This window comes from Vidua chalybeata, chromosome 10 (genome assembly GCF_026979565.1).
Source record: "Vidua chalybeata isolate OUT-0048 chromosome 10, bVidCha1 merged haplotype, whole genome shotgun sequence".
Lineage (NCBI taxonomy): Eukaryota > Metazoa > Chordata > Aves > Passeriformes > Viduidae > Vidua > Vidua chalybeata.
In genome coordinates, this window is record NC_071539.1 from 18793081 (window position 1) to 18811955 (window position 18875).

General features: G+C 40.0%; 1 protein-coding gene across 3 annotated transcripts in view; it reads right to left on the reverse strand.

Moving 5' to 3' along the window:
* Positions 1-2312: 2312 nt before the first annotated feature.
* PXYLP1 (2-phosphoxylose phosphatase 1) overlaps positions 2313-18875 on the reverse strand; it is a 48310-nt gene continuing 31747 nt past the window's right edge. For all 3 annotated transcript variants that reach the window (XM_053952321.1, XM_053952322.1, XM_053952320.1), the window contains 4 exons: positions 14939-15100; positions 13943-14069; positions 5945-6084; positions 2313-4664 (listed from right to left, as the gene is read on the reverse strand). In XM_053952321.1, the coding sequence (XP_053808296.1) occupies positions 3733-4664; positions 5945-6084; positions 13943-14069; positions 14939-15100 (1361 nt within the window). In that variant the 3' untranslated portion in view covers positions 2313-3732. The remainder of the gene's footprint in view (positions 4665-5944; positions 6085-13942; positions 14070-14938; positions 15101-18875) is intronic.

Consider the following 18875-nt stretch of genomic DNA (forward strand, 5'->3'; position numbering starts at 1 on the left):
TTGGTCAGGGGAATCTTAAATGAATAGCTTAAGTGTAATTCTGAATCAATTTTGAAAATGGCTCTCCAGGACATTTGGAAACAACAAGCTTAATGGTGTTTGATTTCAGTTTGAAGGAAATTTACAAAGATCAGACTGTCACATCTCAACTGCTTGAATAAGGCCATAGTACTCACATGCAGCATAGCCACTTTCATGTGAAAAAGGGGGAAGGAATAAAACTGTAAGGCAAGCAAACTGAGACCAAACCAGAAAAGTAACAGGAAAAAATAATACTCTGTTTTATAAATCCATAGGCTTTACTCACTTCAAAAATAACTGCTGAAAAGTGTAGGGCTCATTTTAGTACACAGGCTAGCAAAGCTGTAGAATACCTGCAGAATACACCTGTGTTCGACAACATGAATGACTCACTTCAGAATTACCATCACAGCTGTCGTTACTCCTTCTTCCTCCCACAAGAGTTCGAGCATCTCACATAGACACCTATTTACTTAAACCAGGGGGATAGAGGCCTCTTTCTCAGACTGCGGGATGAAATCCATCTACAGCTCACCTGGTTTTAACTCTTCCTTTTCCAGAGCCTGCTTCCCGGTGCAATTCCCGCAGCCCCGAGCTGCAGCGCAGGGAGCCGCCACGCGAGGGCGCCGCTGCCCCGCCGCGCTCCCGGGGATCCTGCTCCCGCATCCCTGCGGCCCCGGGAATTCGCCTTTAGAGCCCTTCCCTCCCTTTTCATGCACAAACAACACACACGGCAGCTCACGCCAAGCCATTTGGCACTCAGTGTGCAAGGAGCGTTTGGACTAAAGCTGTTACGGCTTCCTAGAAAAGGAACGAACAGAGGGGAGGAGTGGGCGGGCAGAGACGGGACATCAGCACTGCGCTGGAAAGTAAGCTGGATCGGGTGAGGAAGCACTGCACGGATTTCATTCACAGTACAAGTGCCCAACATGTTTAAACATCAGTTTCTGAATACCGTGTTTAGCACACGACAAAACAGCCCACTCCTACATCGGTTGCAAGCCAAGAGCAAGATCTCAAGCAGCATTCATTAAAGCAGCAGCTTTTAGTCCTGCTCTACCACTTGATTAAACTGTGCAACTGCTCAAACCACTGTTTCCCAGTTAGTACAGCTAATTCATCAGTGCACCCCTACAGAAAGGCTATTTATCAATTCCAGGATAAATAAATTCCCACCAATTCCTCTTTTCATTGTTCAGGTAGTTACGTTTGTTACCTTAATCCAAATATAAATCCACTTGAAACTGCAAATTGAATCATAAATTAGGTCAAACTTCAAAAGGTAATGATTAATACAGTTCTAATAATGTGATCTGCTTATTACTTTATCTCCACAGCCAGGTCCAAGGTTTGTGAGAGTGATCTCAGCCCTGCAGCTCCTGCCTTTAGCTCTTCTTGTGACACTGGAGATGGATCAAGTTTTTCATTGCTGCAGATCCTCTTTGTGGCTTAAAAGAGATTAATATCTTAATGAACTGTGCATACAAAGAAGAATAATTAGCTTTTGCCTCTTTTAAAAAATCATTTTTACATTAAAGATTACACTCTCTACCCAGTGACCCTCAAACATACAGGTAAGCAGGTACTGACAACCTGAAGCTGTAACTGAAATTTAGTTCCAGATTTCCTTAAATTCTCCAATCCAAGTTTCTTGTCACTGCCCTGACCACAGTGGAGGCTTTTTTGGCTGAAACAGCTATCAGTGCTCTTTGTCACACCACGACAAGGGAGATGGAGCTGCTGGAGAGTCCCCAGTGACAGCCACGATGACCAAGGGTCTGGAACACCTGACATGAGGGTAGAGCTGGGTCTGCTTGGCCCAGAGAAGGCTCAAGGAAATCTCATCAATACCTGAAGGGAACTGTAAGAGACATCTTCACAGTGTTGCCCAGTGACAGGAGAAGAGGCAGTGGGAGCACAATCACAGGAGGTCCTACCTCAACATAAAGGAAAAATTATGAGCCTTTGCTACTAATATTGGCCAAAAGGTCCCCTTCATGTAATTTCTACAGTCAGCTCAACTTTCAGATTCCCTCCTCCTGTCTGCTCTCCAGCACACAAGCAGATCCAGTCTCTTAGACAGAAAGGTTACCATTCCAATATGGTACAAAAGCCCCAAATATTCTATCAGGATTTCTAGTTCAGTATTCATGAAATGTTTACTTGCTACTGCCCAGACTGGGGCCCAGGACAGATTAGGTGCAGAAGTTAGAAATGCAAGAAGCAGCTTAACAATATCCACCTTGTTCCTACAAACAGCTAAGGAAGTCACAACAAACTTAACACACAAAAACACAAAGAGACCCCAGAATTTTATTTAAAGAAACATGTTCAAATGCAGCATTGAAAACAGAGAGAGTGGAATGCCAAGAGTCAGAGAACTTATGCTGAGTTATGTTTTCTTTGACAAACTAGCACCATTGAATCACAACTCACAGACTAGTTTATTTCTAGAGGTTAAAAAACCTCCATCATTATAAAATTTCTAGGAATTCTATTAAAAATTGGTTCTCAATTTACTACTCCTACAGAGATGAAAGCAGTCTGAAGTTTTCATGTCTACTGATTGTTCAAATTACCCATAACAGACAGTTTATTCTTAAGTCTAAACATCCTGATCAAGGGAAAAAATGTCTAAAAAGTCTTTACAAGTCTTTACAAGACTCTACAAGTCTTTACAAACTAAACAAGTAAGAAAAATCTACTGTGTTATAAATATACACAGTACAATATGTACAAGTCTGGTCTTACAAAATAAGAGCTTCCTAGTCCAGAAAAATACTAACTCAACTACAAAGTTTTCTCAGTATTTAGTCAAGCTGTCTCAAGCAGTCACCACAGCAAATTCCTAAAATACTGATTTGTACCATAGCACAACAGCTTGAATGTGTTCACAATGGGAAAGAGCCCAACATTTCACCATAAAACTGATTTCTAAGCCTAATTTCCCACTCAGGTTTAGTGGTACCGTTAGTGTTTGCTATCTATTTTAACGTCACAAGGCCTTTACATGTTTCTAGACTGTGTTTGAACTATTCAAAGTGCTGGAAGTGCAATCAGAGAGTAGAGTTTTGTATCCCTTTTCCAGTACACCCTTCTCTGGCACTGGCAACAATAGCCAAGGGTTTCTAGGTCTGTGAGGTGCAGAAGGCACACTTTGTACTTGCTCATTTGTACATGCTCAGGGAAGTATTCACACACACATATGCATTTTGCTTTAAGGACCATAATATTAGAAGGCTTCCTCTGAGTAAAGAAATTCAAAAATTCCTTTTAAGTGCCTTAATGCAGACACCTGGAATTCATAATGACCCTGACATTAAGTGCTTAAAGTGACTGTGAGATGGTGATAGAAAAAAATGGAGTTTTTGCTTTAAACTTAGGCTATCCAATTATTGCTCTGGAACAGAGAAACACAAAGTCTATGCTCTCTCACTCTATCAAGCAAGGGCCCAGTTACATTCACCACATGGTTTATCACAACAGTTAACAGCATTTGTGAGCGTACACATACACATAACCCTTGGCATTTGTTCTTCTTCTGAAGGCCATCTGCAGCCTGAATGAAAATAAAACTATTTGAAGGATGTTTCAAGCATTACCCTTCTGTACTTACACATGAAAATATGAGAAGTAAGAAAACTGAACTGCGCCTCTGCCAGAAAACAGATCAGACATAAGTTAACACTGCCTCCTTTCCTCCTCCCTTCTCTACAGTGCTCTCCTATGACATGCATCATAGTAGCTTGTACTGTTAAAAATTAAGAACATATCCCTCTTGACAAAGTTGACAAGTTTTTCTAGTGGGCACATTGGCTTGCTGGAACGTTTATAATGATCCTTGCAAAACGAGGTCTGGAATGTGACATCAGCACCGTTGTACAGGATGCGGATAAAGTGTTCTTTGGGTCTCTTCCCATCCTGCCACAGCTCAAAAACTAATCTGGCAGCAAATCTGGGAAATCTGGCCTCTGTAATGCCCAAGGCACTAAGAACAGGTGACAAGGTGACATCATGTGCAGAGTAGAGGACAAACACTTCCTCCTTCTTGCCTTCTGCAATACGCTGCAGCCTGTTGACAGTCTGGTTGAGGAGAGGATGAGTAGCCAATAGTGCATACAAGAAGTAAAGTTTCTTCTCCTGTCTTTCCCTCTCATCCTCCAACTGGTGTCTCTTGATTACTTTGAAGTGTTCCATACCAATGCAGCCAGCTTTGGTACATGGAAATGAGACATTATGACAGAAATAGCACAAGAGAGAATCTATTGGGTTAGAAGCTCTCAGCTGCCTGGTGGGAATGCCCACAATCTTTGCCATATCCACGTATATTTTCTCCAAATTGTTGTTTTTCACCCGTAAGCTGTACTGCCTGCGCTGCTCCTCTTCCAGGTAGTGGTTTCTCATGGGACAGTCACAGCTTCCTGAGCAGAAAATGGTGCTCCACTGGTGCCTCATGTTAATTTTCTTCCAGTCAAAATCTGGCAAAAAGGTGTAGAGCAGGGCCAGTGCGCTCTGCAGGGTTCGGCTTTTCCCCGTGGTCTCCAAGTAGAGCTGCTTGGCTGTCCAGTCACTAGGGAGCAGTTTGTGCTTGTTAATGTAAATTTCTCGGAGCAGTTGTCCATTTCGCAAGTGTTGTACAACCCCTGAATTTTGACAGAAATCACAACACATGATTAGAATCTTTGCAGTTATGCAAAAAAAAAAAAAAAATTACAGCTAGTAGCCTTACTGATAAATTTACAAAACTGAACTTCACTTATGATGACTGTTAAGAAAACTGTCTGAAACATGAGAAATTTGCTATTCTTCAGTATCTCTCAGATTCTAGGAACTAGCCTGAAATACAGAAAATATGTTGGTTCCATAAGATTTGTTTAAAACCTCAGTAGTTTAATATTAATTCTTTGGAGTAAAACACAGACTGTGGTGGGGTCTAACATGACTATAAAAGGAGTTTTTGAAGACTGCACCTCAGTCAGGTTTTCAGGCCTGCAGAGAATGCTGTGCTCCTGAAAATTTATGGCAGCCAATAAAACCACCAGCAGTCAGGACACAATGTAAATTAGTGTGTAAACTCACAGAACAATTGTGAGGTGTAGCAATACCATCAAGCTTCCTTCTCCATCTTCCTTCAGGGAGCATTTAAATTGTTTGTTAATTTATGCTACACCTCTGCCTTATCCAGCTGGAGAGTGCCAAAACCTCTGTCTCAGAATCCACATCTCTTGCACAGCAGCAAAGCAATAGGCATGAACTCTTTATGCACTAGAACACCTCTGTACACCTTGCTGCATGCCACAGGAGTCTCCAGATGCCAGCTCAGTGACACAGTCCACGTGTTTGTTAAATTTAGGTGGTGTTCTGCCTTGCTTTCTCCAGATACCACTTTGCAAGGCTTGACAGTGGCCAAGGATTCCTTCCAAAGGGATCCCAGAACACACAAGGATTTGACAGGCACCAGATGTACAAAGCATTTCCATAACACAAGCACCAGGTTTGTCTGCTACATCAGCATCTCTTGTAGGGGACGCAGGGTCCCTTTGAATCCCAGCCCTATCAGCAACAGAGCACCAGATCTTCCTCAGGAGGGACTGAGCTGTTTGTCACAAGGGTAACAGAGGAGTTCTGAGGTGTGAAGCAACATGAAGGAAAATTGCTCTGACTTGCTACAAAGTTAAAAGAAATGCCAAGATTGACCAGTGTGTAACAGGATTGTCAAGCTATAGGACAAAACATGGTTTCTACAACTGTTGCCACTTTTACAGTTGAGTTACATATCCCAGCATAGCTTAGGATATGACCAACGTAATAAGCTTCCACAAAAAAGCATTTATGTCAATATAAAGAGCATCAGAAGATCCCTTTTCAAGCAGACTGTGTCTAACAGTGCAGAGGATGAGACAGAGCTGCTAGGGGAACTCACCTGTCTGCGTAAGCTCTCCCATTTCACACAGTGAATGACTGGGGAAGTGAGGCAGGCTGCTCAAAGAACCATCCATTTGGGCTGCAGACCCTTTGGACATATGCTTAATGAAGGCTTCAAGTTGAGGATGAGAAGGTTTCCTAGAGAGATAAAAAAAACAAAATGTGAAAACTTCCAAAAGCATATGGGAAAGCAGCTTGAGAGAGTCAAGTATTCCAAGTATGTCACCTCAGAAATTTCATGATGTGAGGTTATTTCCCACTGGGACAACATCTGCTTTTACTCAGGACTTTTGCAAGTATGGAAAAGAAATCTAACTACTTACTATCCACCAAAGAACTGTAAGGAAACATGTCTTGTCACATTAAAATTATGATACCTTTCACTAAGTATTTTAAAGCAATTTCTGGGGGTTGCTTTGAATTCAGTCAGTAATACTGTTATGAACTAAAATGAAAAAAGGTATTAAAAAATCCTTTAAAAAACCTCCAAGCTTCTCTCTTTTCTGAAGTACCAATGCTCTTTAACAGCACAGCCAAAGCCAGTTATAATCTAAAGGGGTTCAAATACAGTCTTGAAGGAATTCTCAGATATTGTAATGTGCAATGCTGACCGCAATCTCAGCTTTTATTTCTACTTCCTTCAGCCTCAAATCAAATAGTATGTGTAGTCTCAGTTATGTGGGACTGGAAAGCAGTAGCCAGTGGCCCCATTAAAACTGGAATCAGTTTGGAGTACTGCACTTTTATCCAGGAAGAAAGAGGCCAACACTCCTGGACACGTACACAAGTAAGATACCCTGCCATGAAATAATGAATGCAGCTGGAAGAGATATTCACTAAAATATCCAAGTTAACTCACAGAGTTCAAGTCAGTGAAAGAATGCTTAAATCTCCCACAGTGCACTGGAAATTTCGAATACACCATGGATTCAGCTCACTGTGGTACTGCTGCACAGAAAGCTACAGGTACAAAAAATCCCACAATGTAACCCAAAGGTAATCTGAACATTTAAAAAATAAATCTGTGGTCACGTTCCTACAGTAGAAATGCATTACACAAGTGGGGATTTCCTTGCTATATGTCAACAGTTATCAAAGTTTACACAGTCACCTCTCTAATTTTGTGCAGAACTACATCAGAAACTGCCTGGCAACCCAACTCTGCTCCAGATAGTTCTTGTCTGAATAGGATGTTCAGCTTGAATACAGTTATTTTCATGTTGCTTAAAAAATACATGTATAAAAAAATGTTGTCAGGGATCTCTTACAGAACTCTGGGATTTGTGTTTACTGCTCATATTTACATTTGTTAGAAGGATAAACTATTTTTGATATAAAAATCTCAGGTCTTAAAAAGAAGCCTGATTTGCAGGACACACCAGAGGGAGCAATAACACCACTAAAGCAGGAATGAGAGTCTGGAATGGAAGTTTGCTAGGACAAAGACATCCATGCTCACTTAGAAACTCACACGAGAGGACCTCTTGCAGAGCTCTGCTTACAGCCTGCATATACAGGAGGGCTCATAAGAATCAGTGTCTGTCAACAGAAAGGTAACTCATACCATTTTATAAAACTTGAATTTTCCAATATCTAATTTCTCTTCAGGAAAAAAAACAATCCTGGCAGGAAAATGTTACAATTATGCCAGAACTGCCAGTAAGAAAAAAATGCAAAATGAGATAAAAAGCAGAATGAGATTAAAAATCAGACTAGTTTTTTCATTTTACTTCAGATTAAAGGAAAACCAGCCAATTAATGATATTCTAAATCCACAGCTTCTTCTGTATATTGTAATTTTAACAAGGCAACTGAAGATTAGTATTTGCAAAGCAGAGAAAGGAACAAAGCCTGGTTTATGTTTCTCAAGCAGTGGATGCTTCCTGTGGTACAATCATACATTAGAAGCTTACTCCAGCTCCAGATGAAAATTTCCAACAGAACATTTTATACATTGCAGTATTTTCACAGCCCAGCAGTGAAATCTAAAAATGGAAGAATTAAGTTGAGAAAATTAAATTACACCCATTAGGAAATGGCTTTTTAAGCTTATTACAGAGGTAGCAGGTTGAACCACCAATTTTCTAAATTTTGAACGTCATAAAACACTACACATGAATAAACTGACAATCAAAGTTTTCCTTAAACTCTGTTCATTTAATTAATAAGTTCTGGAAATACACGTGAAAGAAAACTAAAATAACTGCATTATCCATTCTGCTTCTTTTGCTGCTTTGCTTACAAAAGCCTGAAAGAATTCTAATGGAATCAAATCTGTGCTGATAAAACTGCCAGCAATCACTTGTAGGAAGAAAGAAAGGGAAGAAGAAATAGAAGTATTTATCTGTACTTTGCAAAAGGATTTTTCAGAAAAAAATGGTAGGCAAAATAAATTAACTTTTAAGATAAAATTTCAAAAGGGATGATAATTGATTATTTTATATTCCAGTGTATTAATACAGAGTATTAATAATATTAGACACAGAGATGCAATTTACTTAACTTTGGATTACCCTATATTTAAAGTGAGCACAAGATAAGCACATGCCTGCAGAAGTGCATTATGGAATAGACTCTTGGACATCTTTCTGAATAGAAATTCAAAGCTTACTTCTTGTTAAATAGATATCCCTGTACAACTGGGCAAACAAACACCTATTTTTCTCAGCAGCAAGACTTGCAGCAGCACTCAGGCTCCCAGCTGACAAAGCATTCCCCCTCCCACCCCAAGACTTGGCTTTTATTTAGAATATGAATCCTCCTGTTGAATTGGCCAATTTACAGATGCTGCAGGAGATGGAGTATCCAGGCAACACGGCTGAGGCTGCTGGGGCTGCTGGAGCAGGAAGCAAAGGAAATTGCTCAGTTGTACAGTTGTAAAGACTGAATTATCCTTAAAATTTTATTTCCATAAGAGTAATCAGAAAATAAAAATGAACTAAAGAGATATCCTTCTGTAATTTTCCTGGCCTTACAATGGTAAGCTACCACATTTGCAAAAGGTCAAAATATAAAAACTATTTCAATTTTTGTCAGAAAATGGAACAGCTTTTCATTTAAATCCACTAACAACAGCCACACTTCCCAATTTTAACATTTGGTTCCCTTATTTAAAACCTGCTAATTTGTCTTTTAGTGATTTTGTGTACAATAGAATAAATTTTATCTGTAACAAAACTGATGATGCTTCCTTTCCCTCAAATAATTAATTCAGCTGATCTTTTTGTTATTTACAACCTAAGTACTGGGATAACAGATCCCAGATTGAATACTCTGGTTTTCACGCACTAGCATTAAAATGGACCAACATTTAAATCCCTAATCAACATTTAAATATCATATTTGCAAAGGTCTTAAAATGCTTTAGTATCACCTTTTATTGCTACATTATAACCAGTGTACGTGGAAAGAAATATTGCACAACTATTTGAACTATATTACGTATTTCTGCCAGGAACAGAGCTGGCATCCTTCAACAAAATTTCCTTTTTCCTTAAGGAGTTAATACAAAAACGCATGGCAAAAGCTGAGAGGACCAGGCTTCTCACAAGGAGTTGCAGAGCCCTCAGTGCATCACTCGGTGAGCAAATGTGACCCCACCAGGCTTCAGACACACAAACATGACTTTTCTGTAATCATACAATACAAGATTCTGCCTGCAAACTATCCCAAGAGCAAGTCCCTTTCTCTTTCTAAAATGATTTTTTGCATTTTAAGTAACTTCAAGCAAAAGTAACATGTATTTTCTGTGAAGTTCAAGTAGGCAAAAAAAAGAAGTGTGAGATCAAAGGACTACTACACTGTGTGCTTTTTAGAAAACAAATGAAAGGAAAATGGCACTAAACCCAACAATAGATCAGTGTAGTCTACAGAAGCGATCCTAAGGCAGTAGTAGTACAGTTGGGGATTACTTATTCATAAAGGTCTCACAGCTTGTACATTTTTATAACAAACTCCACACTGCTCCCCTGGCAGGGGCTTGGAATGAGAGGATCTGTGAGGTCCCTTCCAGGCCAAACCGTTCCATGGCTCTGTGATTCCATCTCCTCCACCACTGTCTGGCTCTATTTAAAGTCAGCAGAGGCCTCAAGGACCTTTCTTCACCTGACTCTGGTCTGGATCCTACTTTGACCTCACTCCAAGTCAGATCCACACCCCCTTCAGCTCACAGTATGATACTTGTCTCATCTCCCAGCTCTCAGCTCATTTTTGTGGCAGTTTCAAAACATGTGCATATTGAACCTAAAATTTCAGTATTTGTTACTAAGCTTCTTATGATTACCATCAACACCTCTCAAAATGTCTTCAAGTATATGCTAATTAACCCAGCTAACTATAAATTATAGCAGTCTTCTGAAATCATTTTAGCATCTTCCAAAAAGCATTTCTTCTCTCTCACATACAAACACAGCGAAGAAACACTGCATATTTTTTACTTTTGACACTATAAATGTAAGCTACATAAGGAAAAAAATGTGTGGGATTAATTGCTTTCCCCCATAAGCAAATACTACAATGAACAGATTTTCATAACATCATTCAAGTCATTTTCTTGAGGAAATAAGTATGTGTTATTTGGTTCCCTTTGGAAGTTTGCATCCGGAACAATATAAATGATAACAATAACATTAATTGAAGTTTTAGATGGAAGAAATCTCCAAAGCATTTAATCCATTTGCTTATATTCATTCCACACTTATATGTCACAATCCATAATTCACAAAACCCAAGCGTGACCTCAAGGCTACTTTGCATATCCATTAGAAGTCCACGGGGCTGTGGCATAATCTGCTTAATTAATGAATTCCATCAGCTGAATGCCAAGTCAAATAAAGAGCAGCCTGCATATGAGCAGCTTGCTTATCTGATGTTCTAAGTCCAGAAAGCTTAAACAAGCCAGACTTTCCATCAGACATCTCAGCTCAACTGTAAAGCAGCAAGAAAGCCTCAGTTCAAAGGCAGTGATTACAGACCCTGTCACACTCCCTATATAAATACATTTACAATCAAGCTCCGAATTTACATCACAAAGGCATATAAGCCTTACAGCCAAACACAGCAAATAACTTCCTGATGCTGAAGTAATGAATGTTCCATTCAATACAATGGCTTAATTCTAGCTTTATTTAGTAAGGTCAGCTTTAACACATCTGGACAGAATGGTGCAGAGCCAACTCCTTTAATCTTTCTGCTGCCCAAAATTAGGAGAGGAGATGCTCTTTTACACAGATTTTGTACTTGAGGAGAGGAGGTCTTTCAGTGGCTGTGAGTGGTAAGGGATGTGTCATTTACACAGTGATGCTCTAATGCTTCACAAATCAGTGAGAGCCATAAGTGTTCCCCCTCTGGCCTCCCCAGAGCTTGACTGTGCCCTCTCAACTGCTCCACTTGGTCATTCTGTGTCAAAGCCACACTACTTCCTTGCCTTTTATGGGTAGTTTTTCTGACTTCAGGGCCTTCATGTTGTACTCCTTGCCTGAAACTGAATTGGAAACAGCTATAAAAGCTTTTCTGACAAATACAAAACTGAGGTCCCATGTGGCACATTAATATTGAGAAACACAGCTACTCATCTAACACTGTCACTTGCAGTTAGCATCTTTTCAATAAAGCTTTCTCACATACATTCTAACATGACAGATATTAAGAAAGATCAGATCAGAGCCTTTAGGAACTCCAATAGGAATCTGGATCATATTTCTCTACTTAGCATTTCATGCTGGAAATAATCTCACCCCTTACAGGCAGGTCATTAAAAATGTTATCATAGCTATTAGCAAACAATTCATTTTCCATCCTCTTAGAAAAATTCATTTTTTATTAAAAGAACTCCCACTCCACTCTGTGGTAGAGATAACTGAAGTTTGGTCTCCTCACAGCAGTCTCAGGAAAGCACATCTAATTTCAGGAAGCTATTCAGTTTGCAGTAGGCACAGAGTGCTTCTGGAGTTAGGTAGCTCTCAAGGAAATGCAACTTCTCCTGAAGGAGGTTGGACCAGACCCCTGGATGACACCTCTTGACAAAACAGGCATTTTGCTGGAAGCTGAAGTGTGAACACAGAAAAGGAGCAGCCAATGTCTGGCCTCTTGGGCTGCCAGTGCACACTGCTGGCTCGTGCCACCAGAACCCCCAAGTCCTCTGCAGGGCTATTCTCAGTGATTCCTCCCAGTCTGCACCCATGGCTGCGATTACCCTGAGCCAGGTGAACCTCTTGAACTTCTTGATCCTGTTGAGTTTCTCATGGATCCATTTCTCAAGCTGGACACAAATTTCTTGTCAGTGCAAACTTGCTGAGCGTGCACTCAACTCCACTGTCCATGTCAGGAATGAAGGGATTGAAGAGCACTGGTCCCAGAGCCCTGAGGGACACCACTCACCACGGGCTTCCATGGACACAGAGCTCTGATCACCTCTGCATCCATTCAGCCAATTCCTCACCCACTGAGCAGTCCACCCTTCCAATCCACATCTCTCCAGCTGGAGATTAAGGGAGTTAAGGATGCCATGAGGGACCACCCTGAAAGCCTTACAGAATTCCAGGTAGATGACACTGGTCAGTCTTCCCTTGACCACTGTCTCAGTCACCCCATCACACAAGGCCACCAGACTGGCCAGGCATATTTGCCCTGAGCTGTGCTGGCTGTCCTGGATCATCTCTTTGTCTTGCACTTGCCTAAAAATTTCTTCCATGAAGATCTGCTCCAAGATCCTCCCAGGCACTAAGGTGAAATGTACTTTCAGTGTGGCATTAACACCTCCAGCACAACAGAGTAAAGCCATTTGTGAGTCAAGAAATAATGTTCTGGCTTTTCTGGTGTGGAATTAAAGACAGAGGAGATACCATGCCATTCTGGAAAAAGGTATTTATGGTCCATCTACACTGCTTTGTGCACCTACTGTGCCTCTTTTCCTGAGTAATGTATGCAGGAACACAGACAGCCCTCAGCCACTGAAATCTCAGAGCTGACACTGCTGAGGGGACAGCACCATGAAGGGATAGATTTGCCTGAGGTTTTGCTAACACATCTTGGTATTTTTCTTTTAAGTATTCAGTAGGTTCACTGGTAAGTCCTCTGATGAAAAATCATCATCATCATCCTACTTAAAAGTATTTACATCTAATCAAACAAGCCATGGCAGAGGTTGGGAAATTACATCATCAGTGGGTTTTTCTACTGCTCTTCACTATAATGCATCTGTATCAGTGAGTAGAATCTAAACAAAAAAGGAAGGTTCTGCCACAAAGAAGCAATTCAGATCATATCTGCAGCTCAAAGTGATTCAGGTGTGAAAAGTTTTCAGCAACCTACAATGACATGATGTTAGACAAAAGCACTATACTGAAACAGAAAGGAAAATGATGTTTCAGTGGCAGTTAGACACAAATGACTGACTTGTGACAGATCTAAACAGAGAGAGGTAACTACAGGAAAGGGGTAGTTGTCAAGTAGCAAACAGTAGCACTTTCTGTTAACTTGTATTTTAATAGTTAAATGCACAACTCCCATTATTTCCTGAATTTTGACACAAATCATAAGGGAAAATTCTGATAGCCTATATTTCTGAAAAGTAAAAGAAAAAAATAATATAAAATACAAATATCAATTTTCTTATGGTAGTGCTGAACTGCCTGAGAGCTTTTTGCACTCAGATGAAGGGAAGCATGCTGAGCTGAAATGGATGAGATCATCTCAAACAATGCACTTACATTTTCAAAATGTAGAAACTTATCTAAGAGGAATGGCAACTTAAATATCCAACTAAATAGCTTTTGCTTTTTAAAGAAATATGAAGATCTTACTCTGGTCTGAACTGGTAACATGTAATAGCTCTTGTTTCAAAGAAAATACTGTGCACCATGGATCCAGGGGTTGGCTTTTTAAACCATGGCAATACACAGTGGTATTCAGGCTGCACAAATTGTTTCCTGAAGAGGAAAAAAATTATTCTCAAGCAGAAAAAGAGCTTAGTACAGACAAACTTCAAGGATTTTACCTGCTGGGCACCAACATGCAGTCGATGTCAGGTCTCTTTGTCTTGGGAATGGCATACAAAGGGTACCTATCACCGTGTCGAATCAGCACTTGAACTGACACCAGCTTAAAATAATGAGGAGCATGACCTAAAGTGAAGAAAGGGAAAACAAGAAAAAAAAAAATTACCTGTATCCACTTTTTTTAATAAAAAAAAAAAAAGTAGGTATCATTAGCTTGATAGCTTTGGTATTGCAATGAAAGAAAACACCCCTAGGAAATTACAATTTAGCAACCCAAGAAAGATTTCACTTCACATTGCAAGACAAGTTATACAAGACTGAGCATATCTCCACAGTACATCTGAAGGCCACCAACCACACAAAACACTACTCAAGCACTGAACTCTGTCAACACAATAAGGTTATTCCACTTTCATAATACCTCTCTTCAGATCCCCATCATAATGATGGATTTTGCAGCATGTCTAATCTGGATCTTTCTGATATACTAGTTTGTGATTTATTTGATAACTATTAGTAGGATATGCTAATGAAAGACTTCATTCAAACTTGCTGCAGCTGCTGTGGAGTAAAGAATACAAATATGCCTTCTAGCTGACCATGTCTAATGGCTTGTAATTCCAAAATTAATTACTTCTGTGGGGTTTTTCTTCCTGAATTCCAAGTCAACTGTTTGAAATGCTGCTGACATGTAACAAGAATTACAATTCAAATATTAAATATCTATACCCCTCCCAACCCTTTCAGTTTTAGACCTGTAGCTGACTATTGGCTGGACACAGAACAATTTCCAAAAATCAAGACAACGAAGAGGATACAAAGGGAAGGGAAGAGCAGCAGCATGTTTTGAATGATTTAACATAATTCAGTGACTAGCTGGCATTTGCTCCACCTTCTCCAAGCAGCAATGAACTGACAGTGCAGAGAGTTAACATTTCCAATAACACCACAAAGAAACAAGCAGCTACCCTGAGCTCTGCCCTGCCAAAGCTTACCTTCCATGCTGCGCTCAGCGATGGTGGGAATATTGCAGTACACGTGAGCTTCATAGACGGGGTCGAGGGCAGGAGGCTCCGTCAGCAAATCAGGCATTATTCTCTTCCGGCTCTTAGGATTCAACCCATCCTCCCTGACAGGGTTTACTGGGATTAAATGCACTGAAAGATACAAAACATACACCATGCACCTTCTGGAGACTTCAGGAACATAGAGGATCATGACTTTTTTATCATTATTTCTAAGTAATTATGCACAAAGAATACAGTTTCATGAAAGGATGTCTCTCAACAGTATGCCACAACTTCATTGTGATTTTTTGTTCCTGATTTACATAGCCCAGAAGAGCTTGACTAAGACTTCAGGAACAGACCAGATGTGGAACAACTCTGGGTTTTGCACTCTTCTTGAAGCTGTTTTTTCTATCAGTCTCTCAGCATGAATCACAGAAAAAATGCCACAACAGGTCTGGCTGTCCCTTATAATTTTAACTTAAAAACTGACATTGAAGAACATCAGCAAAAGACACAGCACAGTTATGATGAGGGTGGTACAAACCACTGGGAAAACAAAGTAGTCAAGATTGAAGGACTGGATTATTCATCATTTTCCTCACTAATCCCTGCCCTTACATTGCCACTGTGCCAACCTTAAACAGCCTGGCTTATCAAAAAAAAAAAAAAAAAAAGGCAACAAATATATTTATTTGAATGAAACTGAGACTACCCAAAAAATATGAAACACAAAGAAACACAGTAAACTCACACAGAGAAGAAACTAACAGAAGCACCACCACTAAGTCTTCTGACATGCAGATGAAAGTTGAAGCATATCTAAATGTAATGCCAGAGTTGTAATGACCCTGTCCTAATGTGAGAGCATCAGCTAATTTATGAATCTTACCAGACTACACTTGTTATAACAAATGCCTCTATTCTATTCTGTTTTCTGGAATTTTAATCAGAAGCTTTAGAGGTGAAAAAGAGGAGGAAAAGTGTTCATATTTTTAGCCCCTTAGTCTTCTATCTTAAGAGGAAAAAAAAATACAAAAGGAAGGATAAGACAACAAATTTCAAAGCAAAACCGTACTAATTCTGTGTCAGTTCCTCGGTTCCATCTTAACTCCCAGTTCCAATTTCAGAGGTGAATGTGTTCCACAGTAAATAGTTGTACAGACCAGGAAAACCAATGAAGACAGCAAAGCAAAACACACACAGATTTTACAAACACATAGGCAGTAATAAACACAGGCTCTTCCTTCTTACACTACAATACATTACACTTCAAATATTTTTATGTGGTTACTCTTTGTCTGCCAAAACCAGAACCCAAGCATTTTCCACAGCCTTGCTAATGCTGTTGACAAGGCCAATACCTGCCAAGTGCAGTGACTTGAAACTTTCCACTAAGCTGTTTCAGATTTTGCTTTCAGCTGTGTTTGGTGAGAATATTAAACTGTAATTTTGACTTTGGACACTTGAATTGTGGAGCTCAGCTGCCATTTCAGCCTTTATCTGCCAGATTCAATTTTTATCTCCTTGCTTAGACTCACATTGCCAACCCTTGCCTAAGACACTGGCAGTAACACAGAGCCTTGGCAGTATCTACCAGAGGTTGGTACCTCTGGGCTTTGCAGTACATTTGTACTTGGAGTATAAATCTCAAACCCAAGAATGTCATACAACAGTGACTGCACTCTGCAAACAAACAGCACCACAGACAGCAGCTGTCCACAGCACAAATGGCAAATTACAGGTACATTCTATTGGCCAAGTTTCCAAGCCAGAAAAGGTTACAGCAACAACTCCCAGCTTTCTGCAACTATTCTCTCTAGAGCAACCCATAAACACCACACCACTGCTCCCTAATGTCACAGACACAGAGCTGGCTGAAGTACCCAAGAGGTCTTACAGCTCAAGTCAGCATAGACATTTTTGCATGTCTAAGGGGTGTTTCAGCAGACAGGGGAGACCATACCCCCATAGCAAAAACCCCAAGTTAACTCTGATCCTAAATTCTGGTTGGGAGATTTCAAAGCAAAATAAAGGTCCTCAATTTTTTCATCTAAAGCAGTTTTAACCACAAAAACCCTGAACAGATCCCTTTTTTGTACTGAGACTATTAAGGGCAGAAAGTAACAGATGCATACAGCAGCTTTTAAAATCAAGTACCTATGACTCTTGAGGCCAAATACCTTGTTTGCAGAAATCAAGTCTCATTTCATTTATTCAAGCTAGTTGAATAAATACCATAACACTGCCAGACAAATTTAAGAATAAGGAAAAGCACTAAATCTTACAGAAAAGCATCTACTCGCTTTAAAATATTAAAAACAAAACTGAATATTAAGAATAGTATTGAATACTGAGAATAACATTGAACACTAAGAATAAACTCAAATATTAAAAATAACACCTACAGGACTGCCAGAATACATGTTTGCAATTTAAAAAGCAACTGAAAGAACACTTTTAAAGGAGACTCTTAAGTCAGTACAGCAGCTATGGGTACAACTTAAAGACTATTTTGTGGACTAGAAATGAATTTAGAGATTAGAAATATCAATAGTTCATGTCATAGCTGGTAAAACTTGTCCTTATTGTACAATGAATATGCTTGGCTTATACAAGGAAGAAGAAAAGACACATGATAAGCAGTATTTGCTTTTAACACACTGGAAATAACACATATTGGATGAAAATAATGGCAATCAATCAAATTACCTACTCAAACAGACGAGTCGTCTATTTAATGTAGCTAAATAGAAAAATAAATTACATTAACTGGGCACCAGTCTCTGCAGTCTCCTAAAAATCTCCACCAGGTGCATATACATGAAAATAACAAGTATTTCAGAGTTGGGGGAATGGGGATAGGTGGGATGAGGGGGTCAACAGGGAAGAATGACAACACAAGACCAAGGAGAGATGAATCCCAGCTGGAGCTGCCTTCCCATAGCTCAGCACAGTCACCCTGAAGATCCCACCCAGCCACACTGGTCCTCCTCAGCCCTTGTTAAAGCTCCTCAGAAGCTGGAACATTCCTGCAGTTTCAGAGCTTTGGGATGAGGATCCCAAGTAATACATCCTCCCTTTGTATTTCTGGCTGTTGAAACAACAGAGGTATATTTCATGCTCTTAGTTGCTTCTCAATTATTTCCTCATCTCCTACCATTCCCTGGACATTATTAATGCCTCATGTATTTACGATGTTCTCTCCTTTCTCCCTCCCTTCTCATTTCAAGTACTTGGCCTTCATGCTCCCTTGCTGTGCTCATTTACCCACTTCCCAGCTCTCCAGTCCTGCTTCACACACTCATCCTCTCCAGCTCCCTTGGCACATAAGGCTCAATTTGGTCCTTCATTTTTGTACTCCCTGTACCACACAGAGCAGTTCTCTAAAGCTCTTTGAAGAAGAGCTGACTGTCTCTCTGTATCCAAGTATTTCCCTGCTGAAAGTCCTCCCCTGCAGTGTCAATGCCACCTCTGTCTCCCACGTGGGATTTCTGGTCCATTTGTAAGAGGCAAAACTACAAAGAGTATTGAACTGCTACAGCTCAGAGAGCAAAGGGAAAAATAAATAAAAATAAACTTTAAAAAGCCCTTTGCATGAAGCTGAAGTTTGTTCTTTTTTTCCATACTCAGCTCTGCTCTTCCAGCTGTAAATCATTACAAGGTCAGAATACTGCTACACAGTTTTCACATTGCTTTTTACAGCTTAGCAGTATTTTATGTGAATTTCTCTATTAGTTCACAGTAACATGCACTTGCCCAAAACAGAAGTCTGCCAGTATGCACACAGTCATACTTAAATCTATGATTAAGAGAGGTTTCGAGCAGGATTTTTCCACTGCTGTGCCTTTCAAAGCTCATGTTTCACTAGGACAGGAATACAACAATGTAAACCAGAAATGTAACAGATGATTTTGATGTGCAT